The sequence below is a fragment of the Engraulis encrasicolus genome, chromosome 6, assembly GCF_034702125.1.
Source record: "Engraulis encrasicolus isolate BLACKSEA-1 chromosome 6, IST_EnEncr_1.0, whole genome shotgun sequence".
Classification (NCBI taxonomy): Eukaryota; Metazoa; Chordata; class Actinopteri; order Clupeiformes; family Engraulidae; genus Engraulis; species Engraulis encrasicolus.
The window spans coordinates 4519795-4539913 of record NC_085862.1 but is presented as its reverse complement, the minus strand read 5'-3'; the positions used below and the strand labels follow the sequence as shown (position 1 = coordinate 4539913).

Genomic DNA, 20119 nt, shown 5'->3' with positions numbered 1-20119 from the left:
GATGAATGAATGAATGAATGAATAAATTTATTTAGTCTAGTAGATGTAAAAACATTGTACAGCAACAATAACTATACAATGAAAAGGATAAAATAGACAGGGATGTACACAAAAAGTCCCAAGACTTATTTCCATTGTGGTCCCTTGAATTTCCATAGTGGTCCCTTGAAATGTAATGTAATACTCATATGCTACTGTTGAGTATATTGCTACCTGGCTATGAAGTTGATTCCCAGGTTTGTATGTCCTATCTTTTCAGTGCGTGGGCCCTTGTGAAGTGGAAGTGTTTCTCTCAAAGATCATCGCCTACTCTTACGCACAATGGACCCGGAAAAAGTCGTCTTTTTATTTTCTTTATTTATCCTTCCCGTTCTCTACACAATGAACAATGTCCCCGCATTTCAGGAGTAAGTCTCTGTCTCTGGCTGTATGATCTGTCTCCTTGTGCTAATCTCCTTCACAGTTTACTTGAATATTTGTCAGTAGAGGGCGCTGTTTATTAGCCTTTTTTATATACTATATCTCCTGGATTGAGATGTTTCTAGATGAGATAGGCAACCATACTGTATGTGTTCAGTATGTCATTTCTATTGAGGGTCGTTCCATAAATTATTGTCCATTTTGTGATAACATGTCGTCAAGATTCAGAGCAGATTATAGGCCTAGTGGTAGGCTGTTAGATGTCATATATATATATAACGCATTATTAAACAGAGGTAAAATTTTACTGCAGATAATAAACTGGAAATACTAGCTGTTAAAGGGGGTCAGTTTGCATCCCTGTAGGCTGATTGATATGTTTCTAGATGAGATGGACTACAGCTGTGGTTCTTAACCCGGGGTGTGGGCTCCCCCTTGGGGTGCGCCAGAGATTTCAGCGGGTGCGCAGAATTTTGTTTATGTTGAGGATGTGACCCAAATTCTGCTTGGGAAGATTATAATTAGGCCAAATGAAAACCAATACCATTTTAAGTGCTTAAGGTATTGATTCATGTCTGAAGCAAGAATCATTGTAAGTAGCCTCTTACTGCAGATGGGGTCGCCCAACTACAAACACTCACCTACATCTTAACAACATTGCTATGACAGTACAGAGAGCCTTAAGTAAGAGATTAAGACATAGCCATTACAATTTTGATGAGAGTAAGGTTATTATAGCATAGGCTCTGTGCTATGGGGTTAATCACTTAAATCGTTTTTTTCAGTGTGTATACACATGTAGAAGTTTGGGTTGGGAGTGCACAGCTTGTCTTGGGCACTGGTAAGGAGGTGCGCTGGGTGTTAGCGTAATTATCGCCTCCTCCATCAAAGCCAACTCATCTCTGCTCACTAATTTAAAACTGAGGACAGAGTACATACGGCACATCATAAAGATAGAAACTAATTGGAAAAGAAAATGAGGTGGAAAATTTGTGGGAGATTACATTTAAAAAAAGAGAGAGAAGAAATAAGAAGACGTGTCTTGAGCTTGTTATTTTTCAAGGGGGTGCACTTGTAAAGTGTTATAACAACACACAGTCCGTATGCGATTCTGGAGATTGAGGTTGAAAATTTGATTACTTTTATTATTTAAAGAAAAGAAATAAGAAGACGTGTGTTGAGCGTGTTATTTTTCAGAGGGTGCTCTGGTAAAGTGTTTTAACACCCTACAGGCCGTACGCCATCCTGCAGATTGGAGTGGCTGTTCTGGTGATGGTGTTCCTCTTCTTCAAACTCACCAATCGCATCAACCGACCAAAGGACCCGATGTATTTTGGTAAGACAATGCAATCACTTCATTTATCTTGATTAGCTTGATGATCTACAGCAGCAACTAGTGTGGCTGCTCAATTATGAATAAAATCATGATCACTTAATTTCGTCAATATTGAAATCACGATTGTTCAAATGATTCATCTTTAGCTACTGGCCTTTAAGCAGCATCTCTACCAATGCCACCGCTTGGGGACCCTATGGGGGCCACTAATGAGGGTTTGGTGTGCTGATCAGGGCTTGACACAAAATTGGGTCTTCATTACATTGTATGTATTGGATGAGAGGGACCCTTTCGAATGGTTTTGTTCTGAACCCGATCAAAGCTGTCAGCGGCCCTGAAAAGACATGCATGGGTTTTAAGACACGTGAAACAATCTCTGGGGTGGGGACAAAGATGTCAGTTGTCCTGGGCCCACAGAGCGGAGGAGCTAAGAATTGGGTCCTCCATACAATGTATATGTATTAGGTGTGGGGGCCATTTCAGATGACTTGGTCCTTAACCTAACCAAAGCTGCCAGCTGCCCTGGAGAGACGTGCATGGGTTTTAGACACATGAAACAAACTGTCTCGCCACTCAGACATGAACACACACTGACTGGGGTTTTTTTTTGGTCAGTCAAGACTTTTTTCAGACTGAAGTGAAAAAATCAAGTGCGTTTTTTTTTTCACAATGCTTCGGCTAATTATAGAAAATTACAGAGTTACATGTAAGATGAATTGCTTGTATTGTTCATTCACAACCAAAATCCGATTGCCTCATCGGCACGAGAGATAATCCATGACCCCCAAGTGGTTATTATTAAGACGCATGGGAATCTGGGTCTCTCATAAATTCCATCATAGCTGCCATGCACTCTGGCACTAACAATGAAATTTAATTACCAATTTGCTGCCTGCGATGCCATGCTCTGCTCTCTGCTGTACTGTGCATGTGGGGAATTGGCCTCAAGGCGACAAAAAATCCCCACAAATCTTATTGTTGCTTCTTTGTGGTGGTGAGGAGTGATAATGTAGCTGTTATCTACAGAAGGCATATATAGTATATAGTGGTGGTTGGGCTAAAGTAAGCCCTTGAGACGGATTAGAGGGAGGAATAGAAAGAGATGGCCAAGAAGAGAGAAAGAGAAGAGAGAGAGATAGAGGAAGAGAGCCCAGGTGAAAAACCCATATACTTAAAGTGTACTTTTTTTGACCGTACTAAGTACAAAGTGTACTATTTTCGGCGATTTAAAGTGCGCTTCATTGCACTATTAGTGCGCTGAAGCACTACTAAAGCAGTACTTCAGCACACTTGCAGCACACTGAGGATGCTAAATTGGCACCGCTTTTGGACAACTTTAAGTGCACTACAAGCATACTTTTGAAAGTATGCTCCAAACACGCTTTTCATGCATTCGTATGGCATTAATAGTGTGCTTGAGTACGCTTCTATAACATTTTATTGTTACTAGAAGTTCAATAAAAGTATATTAACTTCATGCTTCTTTGGACAACATTGGAACATTTTAAGTATGTAAAAAGTATATCATATTAAGTATTTTAAATATATAACAGGTATGCTTGAAGTGTATTTACAGTACTCTCCCAAGTACATGAAATAATATAAATGTAATATTACAAATCATGCTAGTTCTCAGAGCTTGTACATTACACACAACCACAGTCACAGTAGTGTTACAGTATGCATGCCTAGCATGCCTGACACTTTCAATCATTGCAAGGTTACAGAGACTTCAGGTTTACATTTCACTTTCTTTCAATCTTGATCCTCCTTACTGCAATTGATCTCTTGGATTATCATTAATGGGGACATAGTAATCATTGTTTGAACAATTAGTTCCAACTTACCTCCAACCATGACACTGTGGGAAGTGTGAGCCTATATATACCAGAACATATACGTGACCATCATAATGACGGTGGGAACATGGTAATTTTTTTGTGTACCACTTTAAATTTTAAAAACCCCTAAAATAAACACAGAATATAACAATGAGTAATATTTTCATGCAAACCAAAAATATTCCTTCAGGATGAATGGCTTTCTGTTTGAGAAATTTACCTCCAAGAAGTGCATTGCATGATGGGACATGCATGATGGTGCATTATGGGTAAATGCACTTTGTGTAAGTAAGTACATTCGACATGACATCAACGCAGATATGCGCATGAAGACAGCAATGCACCCTGGATCAAAATGCTGCATGACGGTTAGATTTCCTGTCCAACTTCGAAATTTCGTCGACGTTGCGTTGACGAGGTGACATGTCACATGGTGTAAAACTATCGCGGGATGAATGCGGCTGCAGTCAGATCTTGCAACCTCTGCAGTTGCTTATCCCCTTCAACGCTCGTCGGCGGACTGCCTCCGAGGTCACGCGCCCATGAACTGGTTGGTCAACAACTCACTCACGTGTGTACATGGGTCTTGTCTCACACCTCTACACAAGTTTGCGCAGGTCCCCACTTCAGCTCCTCCTCACTGCCTGTCCCCCCACTCCTCACACGTGGTGTGTTAGTAGAGCAAACCGGTGCGAGCTCATCGTCTCGTTCATATTTGTGGCCGACTGCAAATGCGCTGTATTTAATAACACCCACATCGTGACAACAAGTTCTCGCTCACGTGCTTCCGTCAATGTTGATCGACAGCATAGAACTCGTATTCACCTAATAGGTGCATTCGACATGTGTCAACGCATGCATGCGCATTTAGACAGCAATGCACCCTGGATGGAAAATGCTGCATGACGGTTAGATTTCCTGTCAAACTTCGAAATTTCGTCGACGTTGCGTTGACGAGGTGACATGTCACATGGTGTAAAACTATCGCGGGATGAATGCGGCTGCAGTCAGATCTTGCAACCTCTGCAGTTGCTTATCCCCTTCAACGCTCGTCGGCGGACTGCCTCCGAGGTCACACGCCCATGAACTGGTTGGTCAACAACTCACTCACGTGTGTATATGGGTCTTGTCTCACACCTCTACACAAGTTTGCGCAGGTCCCCACTTCAGCTCCTCCTCACTGCCTGTCCCCCCACTCCTCACACGTGGTGTGTTAGTAGAGCAAACCGGTGCGAGCTCATCGCCTCGTTCATATTTGTGGCCGACTGCAAATGCGCTGTATTTAATAACACCCACATCGTGACAACAAGTTCTCGCTGACGTGCCTTGCGCAACGTCGACGCTCGCAACAAAGTCGTATGCGCTTACTAAGTACATTCGACATGACATCAACGCAGATATGCGCATTTAGACAGCAATGCATCCTGGATGAAAATGCTGCATGACGGTTAGATTTCCTGTCAAACTTCGAAATTTCGTCGACGTTGCGTTGACAAGGTGACATGTCACATGGTGTAAAACTATCGCGGGATGAATGCGGCTGCAGTCAGATCTTGCAACCTCTGCAGTTGCTTATCCCCTTCAACGCTCGTCGGCGGACTGCCTCCGAGGTCACGCGCCCATGAACTGGTTGGTCAACAACTCACTCACGTGTGTATATGGGTCTTGTCTCACACCTCTACACAAGTTTGCGCAGGTCCCCACTTCAGCTCCTCCTCACTGCCTGTCCCCCCACTCCTCACACGTGGTGTGTTAGTAGAGCAAACCGGTGCGAGCTCATCGTCTCGTTCATATTTGTGGCCGACTACAAATGCGCTGTATTTAATAACACCCACATCGTGACAACAAGTTCTCGCTCACGTGCTTCCGTCAATGTTGATCGACAGCATAGAACTCGTATGGGGCTATTGTCACGGGGTGACAATTGAGGCCCAAGTGAACCGAAAACTAGATGTCATTCATTCCCAATGTAATGCACCTGGAGCATGATTAGGATAATGGAGCGCAGGTGAGGAGGATGGAGGTGATTGGTGCACGTGGGTTGGTGAGCAGAGTTTTAAACGGCAAGAAACTAGACTGTGAGGAGGAAGCCGCAAGGAGAGATGACTGCGAGAATGCCATCCTGAGGGGAGAGAGGCGAGAGTGGAGCGGCAAGATGGGAGACGTCGGACACCGGTAACCGGACAGAGCCAGGCGAAAGGGACGAGAAGTTGGATGAGAAGTGGACGTGATCCTATGGATCAGAAGGCAACTGGCAGCTGGGAGGAGAGCTGGAGAGAACTGGCATAGTGCCCAGAAGGAGTCCGCAATCAGAGTGACGGCCAGGTGAACCTGCCTCGATGGAAAGGGGTGAGACGGACATGCACCCCACCGTGAAGATGAGTGACTCGTATTCGCCTGGTTACTGTGGCCCCCGTGCGTGCGCCTCTCTCTCTCGCTCTCTCTCGCTCTCTCTCTCGCTCTCTCTTTTCCTCTCGCTCGCACCCAAGACTGCTGAAGACCAACCAGCTATTCCGGGCCTACGCAGAAGAACTCCCATCGCTTCTCATCACCGCCAGCTGCTCCCGATTGAACGTGTGTGCCATGCCCCCGTTGCAGTGTAATTCACCTCGCAACCCCCGCTCGGATGGACTTGGGTGGCTGGACTGTCCAAGCATTCCATTGGAGACTTCAGACTTGGGCGTGGGTGGGTTCCCCCGTGGGTAATGGACAGAGACAACTAGGCCTACCCCTTTGACTTTTAATCCAGTGGTGGTAAATAAATAGAACGAAAACTGGAACTTGTGTCTTGGTTTTTGGTGTTGTGCAGTGAACTCCCAGGGTAGTAGAATCAAAGTGGGCGCGGCCAGCAAACGCGCGCCCCACCTGTGACATAAGCACACTTTGAAGATATTTGGGTGAAGTACAATCATGGTGCACTTAGAAAAAGTGTACTTGCAATATGTTAAAACGATTTACTTTAAAGCGCACTATTGAAAATCACACTTCAAAGACATTTGGGTGAAGTGTAATCATATTGCACTTTAAAAAAGTACAATTGCAATATGTTATTAAAAAATACACTTTTATTAAGTTCACTATTAGAACACTATTAGTATATTCCTCTAAATACACTTTAGCCAAACATCTTTTAAGTCCACTTGAAGTATGGTTCGCTAAGTGTACTTTCTTTGAGAGCAACTTAATTACATCTAATTTTAAGTACACTTTAAATAAGCATATTGTAAACATACTTTTTCTTGGCACAAAAAGCACGAGTGCACTTTTAACATGCTAAGTACACTTCAGTCATGCTTTTATTGTACTAAATTGAACCACTTTTCCACCTGGGAGAGGGATAGAGAGACAGATAGACAGACAGACAGACAGATAGACTGACTGACAGACAGGTAGGCAGACAGACGGACGGGCAGGCAGACAGACGGACAGGCAGACAGACAGACAGACAGGCAGTCAGGCAGATAGAAAGACGGTCAGACAGGCAGACAAGCAGACAGAGAGACAGTCAGGCAGACAGAGGGACAGACGAACAGGCAGAAAGGCAGGTAGGTAGACAGACAGGCAGGCAAGCAGATAGACGGATGAACAGGCAGGCAGGCAGTCAGTCAGACAGACAGACAGGCAGGCAGGCAGGCAGACAGAGAGACAGGCAGGCAGACAGACAGATGGACTGGCAGGCAGGTAGACAGACAGGCAGGCAGACAGACAGACAAGACAAGACAGATGGCTGTCACTTTGTTTTGCATAGTGTGAAAACCTTGTTATAGACTGGGCTCCCCACCGGGTGAACTGCACACCAGACAACTCAAGGATGAGCAGGAAGAGACGACAGAAAATGAGTAATTTCACCGATCAACATGCAGTATGCGGTGGCTTCAATAACACGCCATATACAGCACCAGTTGATGTGGTCTGTGATGCTTTTTAAATGGCTTCAGTGGGGACTGCAGGCCATTATGCATTTCTACTGTTGCCATTGGCAGGGACGCTGACACTTTTGTCCAAGCCCCCCGGGACAAAGGCACCTATAAGAAACCCACCCACCCAATCAGTAGGCCCACAATGTAATGAGGACCCAGTTCTAGGGCCCTCTCTCTACCTGGGCCTGGGACAACATGCCCCTTTGTCCCCCCTGGCAGCGGCTTCCCTGGCTATAGGTCTAAGGAAGTCGCCTGCTACTGGGACAATGAAATTCTAGGTTGTTTCGTCCGGAGGCGGTATTACGTGCCTACGTCACAATAGCTATGCGCATCCTTGTTGCCGACAACGTTTGATTCGTCGCCATGACAACCGTCCATACCGTCCCTAATCTTAACCCTAATCCTAGCCTTAACCCTAAACCTAACCCTAACCTTAACCCTAAACCTAATCGTCACCCTAACATTAACCCTAAACCTAACCGTAAATCGCTTATTTGAAACTAGTGAGTCTCAGTGCAGTGCCTACTGCAGTTCAGCAACGAGGACGCGCATCACTAGTGACGTAGGCAAGTCCGGACGAAGTACCCTAGTTTTTATGAGTCCCGCCTGCTACTGTCCCCTGCCTCTCATTATCTGCCCATGACAGCCTGTAGAAACAGCACATATAGACATATAGGAGCTTGGCCTCAGTTGATGGTGTATAATGCCCTGTTGCCAAATTTTCATGCAGAATAAACCCCGAAAAACAACTTCCAGAATAAATTTCTTTCAAACAATCATGCTGCACATACATCATTATCTCCCTCATCAGAGGCAGCGAGAGAGAGAGAGAAAGAGAGAGAGAGAGAGAGAGAGAGAGAGAGAGAGAGAGAGAGACAGAGACAGAGACAGAGAGAAAGACAGAGAGAGGAATCAATAGCTGACTGGTTAGATGGATAAGATGTAGAGGCAAGACAGTGAAGTTATGACGCTTTGCCTCTCTGAGGAAAAACGAAGCAAATACAGTGGCATGGCAAACATCCATTGCTGCACTGGCCATAAGGCATACAGGGCATTTGCCCGGTGGACTGCTGATGATTTTGGCCTGCTCCTCCCCTCAATGCAGTGGTATCAGTCCTCATGCTGCTACAGTTGACCTCTCAGAGTCAGATTTAAAAAATAATTTTGGCTTTTGTGATCAAAATAGCTCGTAATAGATTACTAAAAATGTTTGTCACTCGCTTCATTGTCCCTGTCAATGCCTGGCAGACCGGTCTTGACTGAAAATGCCCAGTCTGATTTTTTGACCCCGTCCAACCCTGCAAACATCCCAGATGCACCGCCTTGTGCTACAGATGCAGTTGGTCGATTCTATAAGCACTCAACATTAGACAGTGGTTGTAATTCTGTATTTCTGAAGAACAGAACCATTTGTGTAATTACACCAAGACTGATGTCTTTGCCAGCCTGGGCTGAAGTGAAAATTGAACGCATTGAATGATGGTAATGGCTGTTTCTTCAAGGCCCTGGGCTGTTAAATGGGAGATTTATGGCTGCAGCTTACCACAACCTTGTAGTTACATTTGGGTTAAATTAGAAATGAATAAAGATAGGAAATAGGATAAGATAGGCTATGAAATTAAACACACACATGGGCATGTTCGTGCTTATGCCTATGCTCACAGGCACACGTGCACACACGCACGCACGCACACACACACACTCACACACACACACACACACACACACACACACACACACACACACACACACACACACACACACACACACACACACACACACACACACACACACACACACACACACACACACACACACACCACACAGCATTTGTTAACGACAAAAAGTAGAGCTTTCATCCTACAATAAACCATAATTTGTAAAAGCTTAGATTGAATTATACAAATCAAACCATTACACCATTCTCCAAAACCACCTTCACACACATTCTTCTGTCTGAGAAGTTAGACGTTCCTATGACGCATTGCGTAAGCATTTGGACTTTGTGTGGTGAATACTTTTTGGTCACTGTGATGTATTTGACTACAGGCCGTTTTAGGCAACTTATCAGAATACTTTTGCACTGTTTGCTTGGCTCAGTGCCTGTATGTACTGTATGAACATGTCTGGTCTGTCATAATGTGTGTTTGTGTGTGTGTGTGTGTGTGTGTGTGTGTGTGTGTGTGTGTGTGTGTGTGTGTGTGTGTGTGTGTGTGTGTGTGTGTGTGTGTGTGTGTGTGTGTGTGTGTGTGTGTGTGTGTGTGTGTCTACGTGACATACTCTACTCTACTCCTATACTCTACTCTACTATACCATATTATTCTACTGTATTTTACTCTACTCTACTCTACTCTACTCTACTCTACTCTACTCTACTCTACTCTACTCTACTCTACTCCTCTTCTCTACTTTACTCTACTCTACTACTCTACTCTACTCTACTCTACTCTACTCTACTCTACTCTACTCTACTCTACTCTACTCTATTCTACTCTACTACTATTCTACTTAGTGTATTCTACTCTACTCTACTCTAGTACTCTACTCTACTCTACTCTACTCTACTCTACTCTACTCTATTCTACTCTACTCTACTCTACTCTACTCTACTCTACTCTACTCATCTCCTATGCCATACTCTCTACTGTACTGTACTCTTCTCTTCTCTACTGTATTGTAGTGTACTCTACTCTACTCTACTATACTGTATTGTATTCTACTCTACTCTACTCTACTCTACTCTTCTACTCTACACTACTCTACTCTACTGTACTCTACTCTACTCTACTCTACTCTACTCTACTCTACTCTACTCTACTCTACACTACTCTAATGTCTCTTGTTTCTTGTCTCTTGTTTCAGTGTGTGCTGAGTTCTCCTTCTGTTGCATCATAGACCTGGTCAGTGCTATGGAGCACGACGGCTACATCTCAGGACTCATGGACTTCTACCAGAAGACGGTGCGTGGTAGTGTTGTGTCGTTTGTGAACGAATCAGTTCTTTTGAACGGCTCCTTTACATGAACCAGGACTCCCTGGCAGAAGAGACTCTTAGTCTCAATGGGACTAACTAACTAATGGGACCTAACTGGCTAACTAAAGGATACAAGAAAAAGATGAAAAATTACCAATGGGAACTGAATCACAGCAAACTTTTTCTGTACTTTTGTTCATTTTGAGCATGTGATCTTTGCGTGAGTACTTCAATTTGAGAAAAAACACGAATGCCTCAGAGAGTTGCAAGATCGGTTATTGAAGATGTTATTGTGTTATCATCTGTAACCAGAGGGGTATCTTGCCACCAGGCAAGGCAGGCTGCACTTGCGGCCCCCAAGCCCCTAGATGTCAAATAACAGCTCAGACTTTACAACGGTAGTGGTATTTATGTTTTAAATATTAATTCTTTTCAATTTTCGCTTGGGGTCCCGGCTGACCCTAGAATCGCCTCTGTCTGTAACTCAGGTCATCCTGTGCAGTCTGCCACTAGGGGTTCGAACTCCCGACCTTATAGTCAATGCTCTAGCTTGGTATGCAAGGCACGACGGTCAATATCTCAGGGGTACTGTATGTGTATGAAAGAGGTTTACTAACATTCTACTGCTGAACATTCATGGCATTTATTATACATGTGCAAAACCTTCCCTTAGAAGAGTAAGTGTGAAAAGAAACAGAGAGGGCCGGGCGTCTAGTCAGTGTGGCCTTCATGTGGTTTTACAAAGTACCAGACATCAATAACACTTGCCTATGGCTATGTGTACGTGAACACACACACACACGCACACATGTAAGCACGCACGCACACACACATACACACACACACACACACACACACACACACACACACACACACACACACACACACACACACACACACACATACACACACGCATACAGATACACACATATAGGAGCACACACACACACACACACACACACACACACACACACACACGCACACACACACACGCATGCACGCACACGCACACGCACACACACACACACACACACACACACACACACAAACAAATGCACACACACAAGCACACGCACACTGGCACACACACACACACACACACACACACACACACACACACACACACACACACACACACACACACACACACACACACACACACACACACACACACACACACACACACACACACACACACAAAATAATTAATAATGTATGCTCCATCAGTCCTTAGTAATAGGGTTTGTTTTGCCACAGCAGGGGGAACCATATACAGTCCCAAGAAAAAGTTTGTACACCCTTTGAAATTTCTTACATTTCTGTCAAAATTGATCATAAAACATGGTCTGATCTTCCCGGAAATCTCAAGAAGGAACAATCAGAGTCTGCTTTAATTAATTCCAGCCAAACATTTACGTGTTCTCATATTTTTATTGGTCATAAGGCCATAACATTCACAGGAGAGCAGGGCATAAGTAAGTACACCCTTGCATTAAGTAGGTTTTAACCCTCAGTTAGTTGCAATATCATCAACCAGACTTGTCCTGTAGTTGCAGATCAGATTAACAAAACAATCTGTTTGTATCTTGTCTCCCTCTTCTTTAGAGAACTGCCTCTCGTCAGCAAGATTTGTGGGATGTCTGGAGTGCATGGCTTTCTGGACTTCATGCCATATAATCTCAATTGTTTTTTGTCATTGCTTTGACTGGGCAATTCCAGAATGTGTATTTCATTATTATGAAGCCATTCTAAAGTCGATTTGCTTCTAAAGTATGGGTTGTTGTCACATTTCAGGACCCATACTCTTGTGTGCTTCAACTGTGTGGCAGACTTCCTCACGTTTTTTCTGTAAAATATCACAATAAACTTGAGTTCATTGTTCCACTGATAATAGCAAACTGTCAAGGGCCTGAGGCAGCAAGGTAGCCGCATATAATGATGCTCGCGTCACCATACTCAGAAGAGGAGATGTAACCAAGAATAGCTAAAAATGGGATTCATTCTGCCAACCTAAAATTAATGGGGTTTCTGTCCAAAAAAATATTGCTGCACCTTTGAGGTTTGTGAAAAAGCATTTATATGCTTCATAGAATTACTGCAAAATATTCTGTAGACCAACGTTGAAACCAAAGTTGAATTGTTCAGGGGAACACACAATGTCATGTTTGGAGGAGAACTGGAGAACCACACCTTCACCAAAACATCATCTCCACCTTCGAGTATGGTGGCGGGAGCATCATTATATGCGGCTACCTTGCTGCCTCAGGCCCTTTTCAGTTTGCTATTATCAGTGGAACAATGAACTCAGAAGTTTATCGAGATAATTTACAGAAAAAAAGTGAGGTAGTCTGTCACACAGTTGAAGCACACAAGAGGATGGGTGCTGAAATGTGACAACAACCCATACTTTAGAAGCAAATCGACTTTAGAATGGCTTCATAATAATGAAATACAAATTCTGGAATAGCCCAGTCAAAGCCCTGACAAAAAACAATTGAGATTATATGGCATGAAGTCAAGAAAGCTATGCACTCCAGACATCCCACAAACCTTGCTGACGAGAGGCAGTTTTCTAAAGAAGAGGAAGACAAGATACATTCAGATTGTTTTGTTAATCTGATCTGCAACTACAGGAAACATCTGGTTGAGGTTATTGCGACTAACTTAGGGTTAAAACCTATTGAACTCAAGGGTGTACTTACTTATGCCTTGCTGCCCTGTGAATGTTTACATCTTATGGGCAATGAAAATATGAAAACTTGTAAATGTTTGGGTTGAATTAGTTAAAGCAGACTCTGGTTGTTCCTTCTTGTGATTTCCGGGAAGATCAGACCATGTTTTATGACCAATTTTGACAGAAAGGTAAGACATTTCAAAGGGTGTACAAACTTTTTCCTGGGACTGTACCTTGGCACCAGCTATGCCTTCATGATGCATAAAAAGTGCTATAAATCAAGAATTCACAAGCAACTGTCAATTCACAAGCAATTTAATGTCATGCGGGTCATTTTGACCCATGTTTTGCACAAACAGGTTAATCAGATTTTTCTTTGCCACCCCAGGGGGAGCCCTACCTTGGCACCCCCTACGCCATCATGGTGCATACAAAGAGCTATAAATCAATTCACCATGATCGAATTAACAATATTGTATTCATCTTGGCAAACAACTATGATATAATGTCATCAGGGTCATTTTTGACCCATCTTTTGCTCAAACGGGTTAATTAAGTTTTTTTGTTTTGTTGTTGCCACCCTAGGGAGAGCCTTACCTTGGCACCCCCTATGCCATCATGATGCATAACAAGTGCTATAAATCAATAATTCACCATGATCAAACGGACATAAAGTATTGATCTAGGCAAACAACTGTGATTTAATGTCATCAGGGTCATTTTAACCCATTTTATTCATGGAGGAGTTAATAAGGGTTTTGTTTCTTTTGTTTTTGTCTTACCAGGGGGAGCCCTACCTTGGCACCCCCTACGCCATCATGATGTGCTACTGGGACGGCGTTGCCCACTTCATCATGTACCTGCTCATGGTGCGACGCATGCACAGGAAGTAAGTGGGGACGCCATACGCATTAATCTAATTTCATTTAATGATTCATCCGTACATAAATTACAATAAAAAACAATTACAGTAAGAGACACAATTATGTAGGCCTAATTATAATTATAATTACACACACACACACACACACACACACACATATATATATATATATATACCAGTATATAAATTGTTGTGCACCAACTTGTAAAAAAAAACATGACATACAGTTCCATGGATGTTTTCATATTATCGATACTCTGGAATCTTGTGAAAGCTTATGTTGTCTGTTTATATAAAATATCATGCAATGCATTTACTTATCTGTTGTTGCCTAGTTGGTAATACAATACATCCTTACTTTCTGACAGTGGCACTGAAGCAATTAAGGAAGTCGTATGTGTTTCGATTGACCCTGAATATCTGGGTAGCACTTTATTTTAGGGATACATCTATTAGCACTAATACATACAGTGTTAAAGGGACAGTTTGGTCAATTTCAACATGCAGTTGTATTGCTCACGCTACCCTTGACTTGTCAGTACCTGGTGATGCCACATTTTTCGGCTCAGCCCTTTCCGAGATATGAGCAATTCTAATGGGGGCAGCGTTTGTTTACATTTTTAAAAAATGAAACATAGGCCAACTCCAAATATTTTCCCAAAAGGTACTGCTGTTTGCTAGTTGTCTGCTGATGTTTTATAACCTTTTGGATGTTTTTGGGAATAAATAAAAATGTTTTTTTGAAATGTAAACAAAGAGCTGCCCCCATTACAATGACCAGGATCTCGGAAACGGCTGAAGAAGAAGAAAAAAAAATCTCAGGCACTGACAAGTCCAGGGTAGTGTGAGCATTACAACTGCATGTTGAAATTGACCAAACTGTCCCTTTAATGCCTGCATAAGTAACTTGTAAGCAAAATCAAACATTTGTTAGGCATGTGATCAATATCTGTGTTCCTTCTCTCCACAGACGACCGTACCGTAACCTGGGCCTCTTCTGGGCCGGGTCCCTGCTGGGGAACATGGTGGTGTTCGTAGCTGGCATTGTCATTGGTGAGCCGCCCGCAGTACACTGTACACACCTTTCTGTAGCCGCAGTGCACTGCACACCTCCCTGGTGATACCTTTAATTGAGGAGACATCTGCGCAAGTATAGTCCTGCCCAGGGCCGCTGACAGCTTTGGCCGGGCCCGGGACAAAGTCATCTGAAAGGGCCCCAAACCAAATACATACAATGTAATGAGGATGCAATTCTGGGCCCCCTCTCTCCCTGGGCCCGGGACAAGTGACCCCCTTGTCCCCCCTGTCAGCCTCCCTGGTCCTGCCACTAGCATGCAGGTTTCCAGCGGCGTGCATTGTGGGTAATATGCACACTGAGCCAGAGCTGCTGGACTGGCCATCTGGCATAGCAGGCCTTTCCCGGTGGGCCCTGCACCCTCGTGGGCCCCTATTTTCCGAAATGTAAAAAAAAGGTGCATGGCTCACCGGTGAGTCAGTTCTGCGCCGCTGAGGGGCCCCTTCAAGCCAAAAGTGCCCGGCCCCTACTTCTCCCCCTGGCCAGCTAAATTTGAGGGGCCCCTTTAAGCCAAAAGTGCCCAGGCCCTATTTCTCCCCCAGGCCAGCTAAATATGAGGGGCCCCTTTAAGCCAAAAGTGCCCAGGCCCTATTTCTCCCCCAGGCCAGCTAAATATGAGGGGCCCCTTTAAGCCAAAAGTGCCCAGGCCCTATTTCACCCCCAGGCCAGTCCTGCATGGAGCGCTTAAATAATGAAACACTCGAACATCAGCGAGCGCATTATCAAGCACCTGCTGTGCTGCTCTGTAGTCTGCATTTCTCAGCCCCGCAGGGAGTCTACTTATTTCTGATTATTATACACAAGAAAAGTTTGCTTTCGCAAGCAGCATCTCCTCTGGTATATAGCATTTAACTGTCATTTATCTTTACAACGGTTGTTTGCTATGAACAAATAAATCACTGAAATATTATATACCTGCTCCAAATAAGTATATAAAATATGATTAAAAAAAAAAAGTATAATCAAAGATCTCTAGGTTCTAAAGCAGGGGTCCCCAAACTAAGGCCCGGTGGCCGGATGCGGCCCGCCAGGCCCCTTTGACCGGCCCTCCACCTCTCTGCAGCTCACCATTTGAACTGGCCCAAAGAAGCAATCCTCACAGAAAAAAAAGATAAAATATATTTTTTAAATATTTTATTTTTTATCGACAGGCCTTCCTACAATTTAAATTTCACTAACTTAGTGTGAATCACCAGAAGTTTCTTGTCTTGATAGTTTCTCATCTCTCTGTAATATAAACAGACCTACCATTTCTATTGTGTCACTCCTGAACTGTCAATCACCATATGTTTCTAACATTTCCTTGATATTTTTTACATGGTTATTGGAAATTAAAAGGAATACCTGTGGTATTTCAAATTGAAAAACATGTGAAGTACTCACTCACTTCTTTTGTAAATCTCTTGTAATTATGAACTATTTTGTGCTAGAATTTATGAATGAAGGAAGCAAAGGACAACACTCTTCAGATTTTTCTCTGTTTATTCGCCTACAAACGTTTCGGGCAGAGCCCTTCTTCAGCGTGTAATGGCGATGGCCGTGCTAGAAATTATGGCTATAATAGGCAGTGGCCTAGTGTACAGCCCACATGATTGATCCCGGCCCCTGATCACAGTCATCAACGATAATGTGGCCCCCAGAGAAAAGAGTTTGGGGACCCCTGTTCTAAAGCTTAATGATCAACTCAATCCAGTGAAGAAAACATCTACCTTTATTGAAAAAGCAAGACAATATTAATTAGAAATGAATCTCTCCTAATTACACAGTAATTACTTACTAATTACTTGCTAGTAGGTATCTGTATTTAGTCCTGGTTGTGGTGATGATTTCTGCATCCCAAAAAGGTCCCTGAACTACTGGAAACACTTTTGGATGCAGTGAGCATTGCAACAAGCTGGACTAAAAAAATATAACTGCACACAGTAAGTAAACTGTGTAATCAGGGCTGGGGTGGATTTCTCAAAGGGCGAAGTAGCTAGTCTGTTAGCAATGTTGCATAGTAAATACTATAAAAGTTGCTAACTCTTGTGTCTCGAACGTTAGCACACAAAGTAACTACTGCTTGGAGTAATGTGCACTCTGAAGTAGTGGTGACTTTGAAAGTGAGGCGCCTCCTATCCGTATCTCGACAATGAAGTTGAAGTACAGCTGGAGTAGATCCATTGAGTCCAGACATCACCTCAGCCACCCCAAGTAACACACAGCGCTAGTCTACTTCAGAGCGTGACTCCACCCATTAGCTAAACTTGTAGTACATATTTGACCACAAATGTGTCAATATCTTTTAATCCTGTGGTGCAAAAGCGATGAAAATCAATCGACATGCACACAAAGTGATGATACAGCTGCGAGAGTGTTCAGAACACAAATTCACGTCATGTCATTTGTTCGTGAAAAAAAACGTCATATCCTTGGAATCTGATGAATCCCACACTAATAATATACTTTTAGCTGTATACCAATTGAATTGCGTCTCATTTCGATGTGTAATTTGTGAAATATTTAGATAAGAAAGTATTGGTTACTCCCGGAAATGCACTGGCTTACGTGTGAACTACTTAATTTTTTTTTGATGCGAATTTCATTACATAGCCTAGGGGTATTTACGCTTGCCTATCAATGGGAGGACGCGAGCCACGCGGGTTCGAAACCAGTGTGCAGCATGTTGACAACAATTCGTGAAATCGTGATTTGGACCCTACAGTGTAACACATTTTCCCTTGGCTGCACGTGTGTGTTGGTAATGCACAAAATAAATTATCTATTTCTGCCAGATATTTTCAAAATTGTGGCACTGCAACCATGTGGATTCGAACCGGCGTGACTTCTGTTTTCCCATTGGGATGCAAGCGTGAATACCACTAGGCTATGTACTGAAATCCGCGCGAAAATTTTTTAGAGATATGACACTTCAACAGGCGATGTTTTGGGAGTAACCACACCTTTATTGTCCAAATATTTTACAAATTACACCTCGGAATGAAACGAAATCCAATCGGCATGCAGATAATACTGCATTATTGGTGCGGACGGTGTCAGATTGTAATGCCACGGCCGTGTTTTTTCACAAAGAAATTACAAGGTGTGTTGTGGAGGAAACAGCAGAGTCACGGTGTCGTGACATCCAATCAAATGTGCTGGTGGTGGTTGTACACTATTGCTTTCTACTTCACGCACTGAATTTAGGAGGAAACAGCTGAATCATGACTCAGCAATCATGCTTATCTCTTGTTGCTTCTTTGGTCACGCACTGCAATGCCAAGAAAGTAAGTAGCGGTGTGGGCTCAGGAAAGTAGCCGCACTACTTTTGGCTTACTGTGGGAATGGTAAGGCTTCGAGAAATGCACGCAGTTCGCCTTGAAGTAAGTAGATAACTTTAAAGTACATCTGTAGTACAATGCTAACGTTCCAGAATCGCACCCCTGGTCTGGGGGAGAAATGAGGCCCTGGCACTTTTGGCTTAAAGGGCCCCCTCATAATTAGCGGAGCAGAACTGACTAACAAATGACTCAGTGACTTCCTGGGCCCACCACTTTATAACCAAAGCGACTTTCAAAAGAGCACATAATCATAGCCATCATCGCTAGAATATACAAAGTGCACAGCAAATATACAGAACAACAAGTGCAGATGCAAAGAAGGGTTAGTTTTTATTATTATTATTATATTTTTTTTATTTACCAATGTAAATTATCTTTTTCTCAGGGAAGTATGGTATGGAGCTGCGGCCTGCGTTCTGGCTGAACATGCCCTTCCTGCTGATGCCCATGTGGGGCGCTGTTTCCTTCTTCAGGAGGCCCAGGGACCCCAGCCTCATCACTGTATCTAAGGTAGACTACTGTACAATTACACAATTAGTCTATTGTAGTAACCAGGGCTCGAGTTGTAGGGGGATGAGGGGGGATGCCATCCCCCCAACAATGAAAATGGTCTAAAATCATCCCCCTCAATGAAAATGGTCTAAAATCATCCCCCTCAATGAAAATGGTCAAACATCTAAAACAGGCCTCTCTTCTTCACATATTGTGTTAAAGTTGCACTTTTAACAGTCTATATTTTCAAAAAATTCTCGGGGGAGAAACCTGAACCGAACCGAACCCCCAATAATCACAATCAATCTCTGACCATCCCTCCTGGTTTGATTTTACAACTTGACCACTGGTAGTAACACTCAAGATGGAAACTATTATGGTGAAGTAATAACAGAAAGATCCTCTATGTAGGGTAGTGATTTTCAAACTGTGGGCTGAGTATTCCAAGTGGGTATTGAAATCATTTTTTAGGCCCTGCCGTGTAGGGTACTCGTCTATCATACGGCTGAGCCGGGTTCGATTCCCGGCCAGGGTCCTTTGACGAGCCCTCCCCGTCTCTCTCCCCATTGGCTTCCTGTCCACCTCTCACACTGTCCTGTCGAAAAAGGCTAAAAAAATCATTTTCTACTAGAAATCAGAATACTATTTGGGTGAATGTGCTGCTGTTGACTATTTATTTGAGTTTTATTGTTTATTGGGTCAGAGGTGGACACTGAACATTTGTGAAAAATTAAAGTGGGCCCCAAGTTGGAAAAGGTTGGGAACCCGTGCTCTAGGGACTTTTATGATGAATTCTTTTGAGAACAGGAAGAGGGAGGGGGAAAGACTCCTCTGGAGGGATAATTGGTTAGAGTTAGAGTTAATTAGATTAGCTACTGTAGAGTGTGAGTAACTGTGTAACATTGAATGCTGAAAAATGGTTTCAGTGGATAACAAGAGCAACCATAGGTGACAGCCAGATGAATGTGATGTTTGAGTAATGTTTTTTTACGTGTAATACGGCTGATACGGTGATGTTGTGTTTTTGGCACCCCTTGAAGATGACCACAAACATTGTGGCCATGCACACAAACAAATACACAGACAGATAGGCAGGCAGGCAGACAGAAAGGAAGGAAGGCATCCAGACAGACAGACAGGCAGACAGACTGACAGATAGACAGACAGACAGACAGACAGACAGAC

At 43.4% G+C, this 20119-nt stretch overlaps 1 protein-coding gene across 1 annotated transcript in view; it reads left to right on the top strand.

Moving 5' to 3' along the window:
* Positions 1-321: 321 nt before the first annotated feature.
* tm6sf2b (transmembrane 6 superfamily member 2b) overlaps positions 322-20119 on the top strand; it is a 30497-nt gene continuing 10699 nt past the window's right edge. The window contains exons 1-6 of the mRNA XM_063200359.1: positions 322-407; positions 1653-1756; positions 10380-10477; positions 13950-14053; positions 15018-15100; positions 18828-18952. Of these exons, the coding sequence (XP_063056429.1) occupies positions 322-407; positions 1653-1756; positions 10380-10477; positions 13950-14053; positions 15018-15100; positions 18828-18952 (600 nt within the window). The remainder of the gene's footprint in view (positions 408-1652; positions 1757-10379; positions 10478-13949; positions 14054-15017; positions 15101-18827; positions 18953-20119) is intronic.